Source organism: Squalius cephalus (assembly GCF_949319135.1).
Source record: "Squalius cephalus genome assembly, chromosome: 8".
Lineage (NCBI taxonomy): Eukaryota > Metazoa > Chordata > Actinopteri > Cypriniformes > Leuciscidae > Squalius > Squalius cephalus.
In genome coordinates this window covers 29812230-29824942 of record NC_137129.1, presented here as the reverse complement: position 1 = coordinate 29824942, position 12713 = coordinate 29812230, and the positions used below count along the sequence as shown (strand labels likewise).

Genomic DNA, 12713 nt, shown 5'->3' with positions numbered 1-12713 from the left:
ATCGTCCACGAGACATGTCTATGCGTTGAAGTGGAACCTCTTCGTCAACTGGTGTTCTTCTAAAAATCTAGAACCCACGAAATGCCCCATCAGTGTCGTGCTTTCCTTCCTGCAAGAAGGGTTGGAGCGAAGGCTGTCTCCCTCCACCCTGAAAGTGTATGTTGCCGCCATCGCCGCACATCACGACGCAGTTGATGGTAAGTCCTTGGGAAAGTACGACCTGATCGTCAGGTTCCTGAGGGGAGCGAGGAGACTGAATCCTCCTCGTCCTCCCCTCGTACCCTCTTGGGACCTCTCAGTGGTTTTAACTGCCCTGCAGAGTGCTCCCTTTGAGCCTCTGCAATCAGTGGAGCTTAAGTTTCTGTCAATGAAGACAGCGCTCCTGGTTGCATTGGCCTCCATCAAGAGGGTAGGGGACCTGCAGGCATTTTCGGTTGACGAAGCGTGCCTGGAATTCGGGCCGGCTAACTCTCACATGATCCTGAGACCCCGGCCTGGATATGTGCCCAAGGTTCCCACCACACCCTTTCGAGACCAGGTGGTGAACCTGTAAGCGCTGCCTTTGGAGGAGGCAGACCCAGCCTTGGCACTGCTCTGTCCAGTACGCGCACTCCGTGCTTACGTAGACAGAACGCAGTGTTTCAGGACCTCAGACCAGCTCTTTGTCTGTCATGGTGGGAAGCTGAAGGGAAAGACTCTCTCCAAACAAAGGTTGTCTCACTGGATAGTGAACGCCATTGCTTTGGCTTACCAGCAGCAAGGTCGACCATGCCCCCTTGGTGTGACGGCCCACTCCACTCGGAGTGTGGCATCCTCTTGGGCTCTAGCGCATGGCGCCTCGCTAACAGACATCTGCAGAGCTGCAGGCTGGGCGACACCTAACACATTCGCGAGATTCTACAATCTCCGAGTGGAGCCAGTTTCTTCTCATGTACTCGCCTCAACTAGCCGGTACTAGATTCTGCTCAGGTGTCTTCGCTTGCTCGCCATTCCTCTCTACGGACGGGATACGTGCGATATTTCCTCAGGTGAGCCTAATAAGCCCTGAGTCTCCTCCAGCACTGACGACGTCAACGCCAGAGTTATGCCACCGGCAGCTTTCGCGCTTGGCTAGGTGCCTCTATGTGCATGGTTCCCCTCCGGGCGACCCCCACATGTGTATTTCCACTGTAAGCCTCTTGAGCATGTGTCTTTCCCTTGGCAAGCCACCTTGCCACCCCTGGGGTTGAAATATTCCACCTGCGGCTGGACACCCCAGTGTTACTCCGTATGCAGCCCTTCGGGTCATATGTGTATTCCAAGTCCCCCCCTTCGGGTTGGGCATGATTGCATATTTCCACTGTGATATGCTTCCCAGTGTACCTTGGTATTCCTGTGTTAAGTAGGAGTCCTTCGTCCGTGCCAGTCTCACGACAGGGAGCTCAGACTTACGCAGGGCACTGGAAGACAGTCGAGAGGTGGCGTGATTACACTGGGAACCCCATTCGTCGTCATCCGACGTAACTCGGAGTGACAACGAAAGGGAACGTCTCGGTTACGTATGTAACCCTCGTTCCCTGAGTAGGGAACGGAGACGTTACGTCTCCCTGCCACTTCCGCTGTACCGCTGGAACGCCTGAGTTCAGTCTCGGCTCCTCAGCGAAGAAACATATCTGCATGTTGCCGGCGTACTTCCTTATATACCCCCAGGATGGGGCGGAGATACGCTATGCAAATTCCGCAGACCCATGGCATTTCATTGCCATTGGCTCGTTTTATATACTCGAAGATGATAGGCTTTCTAAGCGAAACCCCATTCGTCGTCATCCGACGTAACGTCTCCGTTCCCTACTCAGGGAACGAGGGTTACATACGTAACCGAGACGTACTGCCATGCCTGTTTTCTTAAGGACCCAGCTATAGCTATCCAAAGGCCAAAGTTCACATTTTTTTGATCACTATTGACCTAGAGAGTTCCGTAAATTGTGCCACAGTGGTTTTATTGAGGTTGAGCCAAAAACCTAGGACTAGTTCACGAAAGTTGTTTTTTGAAATAATCTCCAATACAGGTATTTAACGAACAATTCTATTGACAGCGGCGGTTCTAAAGGCAAAGTTGCTCAGAATGAGGAGTTCTACCATGCGGTATGAATGTCGTGGGCGTGGGCGAAAAATCTCGTGGTATACAATCCCTTAGGCACGTGAAAAGCGTAAAGGCACCCCTCCTAGGCCCTGTCCCAAATGGCACACTTCATATGCACTTTCAGTCTTGTGGACTTACAATGGCTGCTGCGTGCACATGTCCGTTAAGTCCATGAGACCGTAGGGTGTTCCATTTGTCATTTTAGGTCTCAGAAGGGTGCTCACGAGCACCTCGATTTGCGCCCTCGATGTGCACTTTTGCCAAGCCCGCACTGATGTGAGCTCCGCAGTAGACTTCTTCTGACAGTCAAAGCGCCGTTACGTCACGAAAGTGCAGACTCAGAGGATGATCGCGAGTGCTTAGGGTGCCATTTGGGACAGGGCCCCAGTGGCCGATTTCTTTCAAATTTCTTACAGGCCTCTAGGGTCGTGAGTCAAACAGGCCCAGCGAGTTTAGATCTGAATCGGCCTCCGTTAACCTTGTCTGATAGCTGCTCAAAATTCATTGGCCGCCGCCAACCGCGTTTTTCGAGATACGTGAATGTCCTCAAAGGCAGTCTTGGCACCTTGGACAAAGACAGAGCATGACATTTTTATGTTTTTTGCATGTCATAACGCCAAGTACACCAACTATGCGCTTGAACCCCTAAATACCAAATACCAACAACAACAAAGAATGGCCTTGACATATGAGCAACATGAGGAAAGTCATAGCTCTTACTTTTTACAGGCTCAGACACATTTATTCATCATTCATTTTACACTCTATTGTATGCACGTAGATTATTATGCACAATTATGGGGTTATATAGCCTACAGATTTGTGTGGACCTGAAGACCTAATATCTCCTTTTGTCTCTTCAAAGACTCATCCAAGTAAGCAATATTTCGCAGTGGCAGAGAAAGGCCGTCAGCCTAATATCATCATATATGAGTACCCATCCTTGCGGCCTTACAGGATCCTCAGAGGTAGGTCATCAGTGGCAGGTCAAATGTCTTACAAAAGTAGAACTTAAATTTGAACAAGATGTGATTTGAGACAGAATCATACATACATCATTTTAGTTTGTTGTGTTTAATATGAAGGTGGCACAGGCAGCACATATAGCTATGTGGATTTTAATCGGGATGGCTCTCTACTGGCCAGTGTGGGTGGTGCTCCAGACTACATGCTTACACTCTGGGACTGGAGGCAAGAACAAGTGACGCTGTGCAATAAAGCTTTTGCTCAGGACGTCTACAGGGCCACCTTTTCGCCCGACTGTGTCGGACAGCTCACTACTTCTGGCTCTGGGCACATTAGGTCTGTATTACTATAATTTATCCACTTATGAATTTGCATTTAAAACATTTTTTAAAAACATCTTTTTAAAAGATGCTTTTTGTATGTTAAGAAATAATATTTATACACTACCGTTCAAGGGTTTGGGGTCAGTACATTTTTTTTTATTTGTACTTTTTGCTTACTTTAAAATGAATTCAAAGACATTGTTGTGTCAGGATCATTGTTACACTCCTGCTTTCAACAGTGAGAATAAAAACAAAGGTTTCTTGAGCAGCAAATCAGCATTAGAATGATTTCTGAAGGGTCATGTGACACTGAAGACTGGAGTAATGATGCTGAAAATTCTGATTTGCCATTACAGGATTAAAAAGAAAAAAGAAAACAGTTATTATAAAATAGTATTACACAATATTACTGTTTTTACTGTGTTTCTGACCAAATAAATGCAGCCTTAGTGAGCAAAAGAGACTTTTTCAATAAGATCTTACCGACCCTAAACGTTCGAACAGTCTATATATGTGCTTAGAGATTTTGGGTTTAATGTTTTTTAGATTCTGGAAAATGGCCAGTACCTTCACTGGTTTAAAGTTGCAAGGGTTGCTTGGAAGTTTTGGAAAAACAACTGTAACAGATATAGAAGGATATGTGGAGCTTCCTGATGGAAAGGTTTTTTCAGCACCTTCTTACATTTTGCATGTTCACACGCACAAACCTACAGACTTTTAAATGAAATTAAAAGTAAAAGTTCTTCAATTTCTTGAAGAAATGGATTCTTTCTTTCTCTCTCTCCCAGGTTGTGTCAGGATCAGAGTGGGGTAATATGCTCCTTTGGGAGGGGGGTCTGATAAAGGTGGAAATATGCCGTAAAGGTAGACGCACGTGTCATAGCGGAACCATTTACCAGTTTAATATGGATGAGGGAGAACTAATGACTATAGGATCTGATGGTGTCGTCAGAGTAAGTACAGGTTACTTAGTGAGATTATGCTACTTTACTGGTTTTTGCTGTTGCTAAAAAGTGTAAACTTATTTGAAACAAATTCATTTCATGGAGAGGATTTTTTTTTTTTTTTTTTTTTTTTTAAAGCTTTTAAAGCAATTTCTCCATCTTCTTCCTCAGAGCTGGAATTTGGAGACCATAGACACGGCAGATGCAGTTGATGACAGTGGACTGTTTGAGACTGAGCCCATGAATGAGATAACAGTAGGCCGTAATGTCAGCTTGTACTCTATGGTCAAGAGCTCTATCCCAGAAACCTCCAACTGGTTTGCTCAGGTATGAAATCTTTTTCTTTTAGATGTGGAACTTGCTTTATGTATGAATGAATGTATTTATGTATGTATGTATGTATGTATGTGTGTATTTATGTATGTGTGTATTTTTTTTTTACAATGACCTTTTTTTTTTAACGATCCAGGACCTAGTCTGAATATTTGTGTCTGTGTGTGTGTGTGTGTGTGTGGGTTTGATTTTTAACAGGATTCTAAAGGCAGTATTTGGAAACTGGATCTCTCATTCTCCAACATTGTGAGTCAAGTTAAACAGGTTAAAAGATGAATCTGTTTTTTTTTCATGGTGGATCCTATTAGCATTTTTTCTGGTCTTTTGTTTTGCAGACCCAAGATCCAAAGTGTCTCTTTTCATTTCATGCTGGTGCCATTCAGGGCATGGATGTTTCTGAAAGTAGCCACCTCATGGCTACTACAGCCTTGGACTGTAAGAAAAAATGTTGCATTGACCAAACATATACCCACATACCTACATAATGTGCTTCTGTAAATAATAACAAATACCTTTTTATCCTACCCAGCCTCTGTCAGGGTGTTTGACTTTCTTTCAAAGAAAGAGCTCACGATAAGTCGCTTCAATCAAGGAGGGACAACGCTCACCTGGGCCTCAGACACGGTAATGTAAATGAACCTCTTAGAAACATTTATCAGTGATATAAATTATTAGTGTTTTTAAAGATAAACTTTAAGTGAGTGTTTGATCACAGTAAAGGTAACTTATATGTAAAAATAGGGCTTTCACAAATAAATATCCAATATCAAACAATACAGATACATTTAAAAGTCTCTAATATTGGCCGATAAGCAGTATAGTACCAGGATGTGTGCATATTGGATAATGATGGAGAGTGTGTCTGTCTCCGCAGCTGAACAGTGCTGGGGGACTGCTGGTTGTCGGGTTTGATGATGGTGTGGTACGTCTCTTAGAGCTGTATAACCCTCAGAGTCTGCACACGGTTGCAGGGCGCACACACTCTGGAGATGCCGAACTCCGCCTTAGACAAGCTCTCAAGCCCCACAATGCACCTGTCACTGCCATCGCTAATGAGAGAAGTAGAAAGATCATGGCTACTGGGGTAAGGGTTGAGTGAGTGAGCATGATTTGTGTCAGAATATTCTACTGTGTTAATATTATATTCTTTTGCTCTCTCTGTCTTTAGAGCGCAGACAGCACTGTTTTCTTCTTTGCGGTGGGAGAAAGATATGAGCCAATTGGGTTTGTTACTGTCCCAGGGCCTGTGCAAGGCCTGGAGTGGTCACCTCAGTCACATGTGAGTGATGATGATAGTTAAAGGGATGGTTCAGAGTAAAATCAACCTAGGGTCCTTTGCACCATGACCTCGAGCCAAACACCCCCCCAGAAGCCTTTTTTCCCTTGGTCGAACATTATTAAAGTTAGAGGTTATTTAGAGATATCAGCCGAATGGCTTAGTGCAGGCGCTAATGGATCCAAGGATGTATCTCGTAAATTACCCCACTAATAATGCCCAGAATGGTACCAAACTTCTACAGTAGTACAAATAGGTTCTGTACTCAGAACAAGGCATTGGAAAGTTTGTAAGTACATCAGGAGTTCATTTAAATAACACTTGCCTGATGGCTTATGCTACCGCTAACCGGGACGTCGAGGTCACTTCCGTTATTTGGGAAAAGCACGCAAAAGTCCTGGCAGAAAGTGATGCATAAGGATGTAGTGTAACGACAAATTATTATTTTTTCCGAAGTGTTGACAACTTAGTGTTAACTAATAATTGTTGCAAACTGGTACTACCAACAAAATATTAATGCATTCCTGGAAATGGGTGTCGTTCGGCTGATATCTCTAAATAAGCTCTACCTTTAATAATGTTCGGTCAAGGGAAAAAAGGCTTCTGGGGGGGGGGGTTGGGGTGTTTGGCTCGAGGTCATGGTGCAAAGGACGGTAGGTTGATTTTACTCCAAATCCTGTATCATATGATTTATTGTAGCGCACTGAAGCTTTGTGTATGTGTTTAAAGGAAAAAAACACTTTGCTGATCTTCTGTCAAAATGGTCACGTGGTGGAAGTTCAATGTCCTGATCCTGGAGCACAGACTGGTGGAAACACCTTCCAGCTTTCAGGACTTCCCACAATGCATTTCTGCTTCAGAAGCATCAAGTCCCGAATTAAGGTTATCCACTGACTCTCTCTTTGCCATTCTCTCTCTATTTCTCTTTAAGTTTGTATTGTTGTTTTATTTTGTTGTATTCAGCTTTCATTCATATTTTATTTACTTTTAAAATGTATTATTTAAAAAAAAACTTTAATTTATTATTTTTTTAAACTATTTTTCTACATTTAATTTGAATTCTATTGATTGGGATTTATATTATTAAAATTAATAATTATTTATATGCACAGTGATGATACAAACAAAATGATTAAAATCATAGCAATGGTCTGTAATACTGTCTATTCTGCTGCTATAATTGGATGCATGTGTGTTTTCAGAGAGATGCAGAGGTAGCACTCAGGCAGGCCAGAAAAGAGAAGAAAAAGAAAGAAAGGGAGGAACGCTTGAAGAAACTGTTGGAGCAGAAGCCAGATGCCACAGAGGAGGAACTACAGGAGAAAGAGGAAGAAGAAGATGAGGAAGAAGTGGAACTGCCTCCTCTTTACATTCCATCTCAACCCAGTCCTCTACACTGTGGCTTTTACTCAACACCAGGGTCATTCTGGCTTTCTATGGTAAATAAATACACTCACAGACATAACACTACTGTTCAAAAGTTTGAGGTTAGTAAGATATTTTTAAAAGAAAATAATACTGTTATTAAGCAAGGATGCATTAAATTGATCAAAAAGTGACAGTAAATACATCTTTAATGTTACAAAATATTTCTATTTCAAATTAATGCTGAACAGTTATTTCGAACTTTCTATTCATCAAAGAATCCTGTAAAATATATAATTGTTTCCAGAAAATTATTATGGAGCACAATGATGGTAATAATAAATGTTTCTTGAGCAAATCAGCATATTATGATTTGTGATTATAAATCAGCAAATATGATTTCTGAAGGATCATGTGACACTGAACATGAAAATTCAGGTTTGCTATCACATGAATAGATTGATTTTTAAATATATTCAAAACAGTTATTTTAAATTGTTATAATATTTCACAATATTTGTACAAACTGCTCCGAGACACGAAAGGTTGGAGATCCAAACGCAGCTTTTATTAGAGGGACAATCCAGACTGTAATCTAAAATACAGGCAACAGGTCAATAACCAGGCAGGCAATCCAAACAAGCAAACAAGGCAGGAAACACAGGCAAAAGGGTAATCCAAAAACAGGCAAGAAATCCTTGGTGTTTGTCAAAAAACAGTAGGTAATTCGGCTGGGGATTTTTACGCAGGTGGTTGGAGAAAAACGCTGACATTCTGGATTTGGACGGCAATAAAATCACCAACTAACCCCTGTCAATGTTGAAAATACCATACAACCCAATGAGAAACAGTTACCATCCGAATAAGGCTGTGAACATGGTTTAAATAGGCTGAGACTGATTAGGTAATGAGGAACAGCTGAATGCCATCATTTATGATGAGTCCAGGCAAAGGATTATGGGGATGAATTCCATGACTGAGTGGCAATTGTTAGGGGTGGAGTGCCCTCTGGTGGCTATCACTGGCACTCCAAATGGTGATCTTAACAATATTACTTTTTTTTTTAAATTTATTTATTTATTTATTTTTAATCTTTTTTTTTTTTTTTTTTTTTTTTGCTCAAATAAATGCAGCCTCGGTGAGCATAAGATACTTCTTTTAAAAAATCTTTCATATCCCAGACTTTTTAACATCAGTGTTACTAATAAATGTACTGTGTGTGTCACTGAATTGCCCCTCTTTCTCTTTCTCTCACTCTCTCTTTCAGGGTGGCTATGACTCAGGGTATCTGTACCACTGTAAATTCTCTGAAGAGCAGATTCAAGATCCATTAGAGAGAAAAGATGAGCCCTTCTTCTTCTTACCTGTGCATGACACAGACCATAACCCCATTCTCACCATCACTTTCAAGTAAGGTTTTTCTCTCTCTACACTTGGTGTGTCTATGTGTGCATGTGTTTCTCTAATAGCCTAGGAACTGAGAAATCATTATTAGTTTCCTTATTAGGGCCCGAGCACCGATGGTGAGAGGACCCTATTGTTTCTGCTCCGTTTATTATTATTCCGCTTCTTCTTCTTCTTCTTCTCAAAAGTGAATCGCTTTTTTGAGGGCCTAAACATGCTCGAAAACTCATTAAACTTTGCACACGCTTCAGAAGTGGTGAAAATTTACGTGTGATATGGTTTTCAAAATTGGGTGGGGCAAATTCGGTAAATTATTTCCCCCACATTTTGCCCCGGCTCCGGGTTTCACGTACAGGTATGAAATTTGGTACATACATGTAATGACCCAATACCTACAAAAAAGTCTCTTGGAGTATAGCCCTAAACACAACAGGAAGTGAGCTATTTTGAACTTCCTCTCAGATTTTGGGCAGTTTTTGCCATTTCCTGATGTTGTACTTTAACAAACTCCTCCTACAGTTTTGATCTGATCCTCTTCAAATTTGGTGAGTGTAATCTTAAGATCTTTGCGACGTTAAATTGCGAAGATCTTGAGTTTTCGTCGAAGGGTGTGCCCTCGGCGGCCTGACAAACGTACACCCAATTTCGGCCTTTTGGTGATATATGCATGATCAGATAAGTTCAATATTAAAGTCGGCATGAAATCAAATTTGACAAATCTTCTTTTTATATGTAATATTGTAGTGTTTATTATAAATGATTTATCTGTGCACTTCATTATTTTTTTAAAATTCATGTACCCTTATAATCTTTAATCAAATACATTACCCTTCCCTCCCCCCTCGAAACGACCTCTCTTCTCTTTCGGTCACGTGCCATGGCAAAAGGGTGCGGCCAGAGCCGATGAGGGTGCGGCTATCGAGATGCTCTCGAGGGTGAACTTGACTGATAACAGAGAATGTTTAATAAGGCTGATAACTTGACTTGACTCATCTTGGTTCGCGGGAATAATAAAATAAAATTAAAGCTGCAAGCAGCGATGAAAAGGGCCCTCGCACCCCTGCCACCACCACCCGGCGCCTTTAGTAAAGGCCTTAAGATTACATTCACAAAATTTGAAGAGGATCACATCAAAACTGTAGGAGGAGTTTGTTAAAGTACAACATCAGGAAATGGCAAAAACTGGCTAAAATCTGAGAGGAAGTTCATAATAGCTGACTTCCTGTTGTGTTTAGGGCTGCGCTCCAAGAGACTTTTTTGTAGGTATTGGGTCATTACATGTATGTACCAAATTTCATACCTGTACGTGAAACGTAGAGCCGGGGCAAAATGTAGGGGCAATAATTAAGCCATTTTGCCCCACCCAATTTTGAAAACCACATCACACGTACATTTTCACCACTTCTGAAGCGTGTGCAAAGTTTCATGATTTTTCGTGCAAGTTTTGTATTTGCCACACTTCCTGCTACCAGCAGGTGGCGCTATTGCTATAAGCAAATATGAGCATGGTCATGTGTTCAGGACAGGACTCTTATCAAACATGTGAAGTTTGGGGCAGATTGGAAATCGTATGCCTGAGTTACTGCAGGCTGTCTGTGGTTGCCTAGCAACATCGGAACTGCAAGCAATATTGACAGAGAACTTGTCTGATCATGCATATATCACCAAAAGGCCGAAAATAGGTGTACGTTTGTCAGGCCGCCGAGGGCACACCCTTCGACGAAAACTCAAGATCTTCGCAATTTAACGTCGCAAAGGCCTTAAGATTACACTCACCAAATTTGAAGAGGATCAGATCAAAACTGTAGGAGGAGTTTGTTAAAGTACAACATCAGGAAATGGCAAAAACTGCACAAAATCTGACAGGAAGTTCAAAATAGCTGACTTCCTGTTGTGTTTAGGGCTGCGCTCCAAGATACTTTTTTGTAGGTATTGGGTCATTACATGTATGTACCAAATTTCATACCTGTGCGTGAAACCAGGAGCTGGGGCAAAATGTAGGGGCAATAACTATGCCAATTTGCCCCACCCAATTCTGAAAAGCATATCACACGTAAATTTTCACCACTTCTGAAGCGTGTGCAAAGTTTCATGATTTTTCGAGCACGTTTTGTATTTGCCACACTTCCTGTTACCAGCAGGTGGCGCTATTGCTATAACCAAATATGAGCATGGTCATGTGTTCAGGACAGGACTCTTATCAAACATGTGAAGTTTGAGACAGATTGGAAATTGTATGCCTGAGTTACTGCAGGCTATCTGTGGTTGCCTAGCAACATCGGAACTGCAAGCAACATTAATATTGAACTTATCTGATCATGCATATATCACCAAAAGGCCGAAATTGGGTGAACATTTGTCAGGCCCCCGAGGGCACATCCTTCGACGAAAACTCAAGATCTTCGCAATTTAACGTCGCAAAGGCCTTCAGATTACACTCACCAAATTTGAAGAGGATCAGATCAAATCTGTAGGAGGAGTTCGTTAAAGTACAACATCAGGAAATTTTGAAAAATGCCCAAAATCCAGGAGGAAGTTCAAAATAGCTCACTTCCTGTTGTGTTTAGGGCTATGCTCCAAGAGACTTTTTTGTAGGTATTGGGTCATTACATGTATGTACCAAATTTCATACCTGTGCGTGAAACCTAGAGCCGGGGCAAAATGTGGGGGCAATAATTTACCGAATTTGCCCCACCCAATTTTGAAAACCATATCACACGTAAATTTTCACCACTTCTGAAGCGTGTGCAAAGTTTCATGATTTTTCGAGCACGTTTTGTATTTGCCACACTTCCTGCTACCAGCAGGTGGCGCTATTGCTATAACCATAATGAGCATGGTCATGTGTTCAGGACAGGACTCTTATCAAACATGTGAAGTTTGGGGCAGATTGAAAATTGTATGCCTAAGTTACTGCAGGCTGTCTGTGGTTGCCTAGCAACATCGGAACTGCAAGCAACAGTTCCAGTTATTGAACTTATCTGATCATGCATATATCACCAAAAGGCCGAAATTGGGTGAACGTTTGTCAGGCCGCCGAGGGCACACCCTTCGACGAAAACTCAAGATCTTCGCAATTTAACGTCGCAAAGGCCTTCAGATTACACTCACCAAATTTGAAGAGGATCAGATCAAAACTGTAGGAGGAGTTTGTTAAAGTACAACATCAGGAAATTACGAAAAATGCCCAAAATCTAGGAGGAAGTTCAAAATAGCTCACTTCCTGTTGTGTTTAGGGCTATGCTCCAAGAGACTTTTTTGTAGGTATTGGGTCATTACATGTATGTACCAAATTTCATACCTGTAAGTGAAACCAGGAGCCGGGGCAAAATGTGGGGGCAATAATTTACCGAATTTGCCCCACCCAATTTTGAAAACCATATCACACGTAAATTTTCACCACTTCTGAAGCGTGTGCAAAGTTTCATGAGTTTTCGAGCATGTTCAGGCCCTCTAAAAAGCGATTCACTTTGGAGAAGAATAATAATTAAAGCTGCAAGCAGCGATGAAAAGGGCCCTCGCACCCCTGCCACCGCCACCCGGCGCCTTTAGGAAATGCCTTAAGATTACACTCACCAAATTTGAAGAGGATCAGATCAAAACTGTAGGAGGAGTACGTTAAAGTACAACATCAGGAAATTACGAAAAATGTCCAAAATCTAGGAGGAAGTTCAAAATAGATCACTTCCTGTTGTGTTTAGGGCTATGCTCCAAGAGACTTTTCTGTAGGTATTGGGTCAATACATGCATGTACCAAATTTCATACCTGTACGTGAAACCAGGAGCCGGGGCAAAATGTGGGGGCAATAATTTACCGAATTTGCCCCCCCCAATTCTGAAAACCATATCACACGTAAATTTTCACCACTTCTGAGGCGTGTGCAAAGTTTCATGATTTTTCGAGCAAGTTTTGTATTTGCCACACTTCCTGCTACCAGCAGGTGGCGCTATTGCTATAACCAAATATGAGCATGGTCATG

At 42.1% G+C, this 12713-nt stretch overlaps 1 protein-coding gene across 1 annotated transcript in view; it reads left to right on the top strand.

The window, feature by feature from the left end:
* Window positions 1-12713, top strand: part of cfap44 (cilia and flagella associated protein 44) — a 206854-nt gene that overhangs the window by 7580 nt on the left and 186561 nt on the right. Inside the window, exons 4-16 of the mRNA XM_079877906.1 lie at window positions 2988-3090; window positions 3208-3424; window positions 3958-4072; window positions 4200-4364; window positions 4527-4682; window positions 4887-4934; window positions 5024-5123; window positions 5218-5312; window positions 5563-5772; window positions 5857-5967; window positions 6694-6846; window positions 7167-7403; window positions 8597-8739. Of these exons, the coding sequence (XP_079734032.1) occupies window positions 2988-3090; window positions 3208-3424; window positions 3958-4072; window positions 4200-4364; window positions 4527-4682; window positions 4887-4934; window positions 5024-5123; window positions 5218-5312; window positions 5563-5772; window positions 5857-5967; window positions 6694-6846; window positions 7167-7403; window positions 8597-8739 (1853 nt within the window). The remainder of the gene's footprint in view (window positions 1-2987; window positions 3091-3207; window positions 3425-3957; window positions 4073-4199; window positions 4365-4526; window positions 4683-4886; window positions 4935-5023; window positions 5124-5217; window positions 5313-5562; window positions 5773-5856; window positions 5968-6693; window positions 6847-7166; window positions 7404-8596; window positions 8740-12713) is intronic.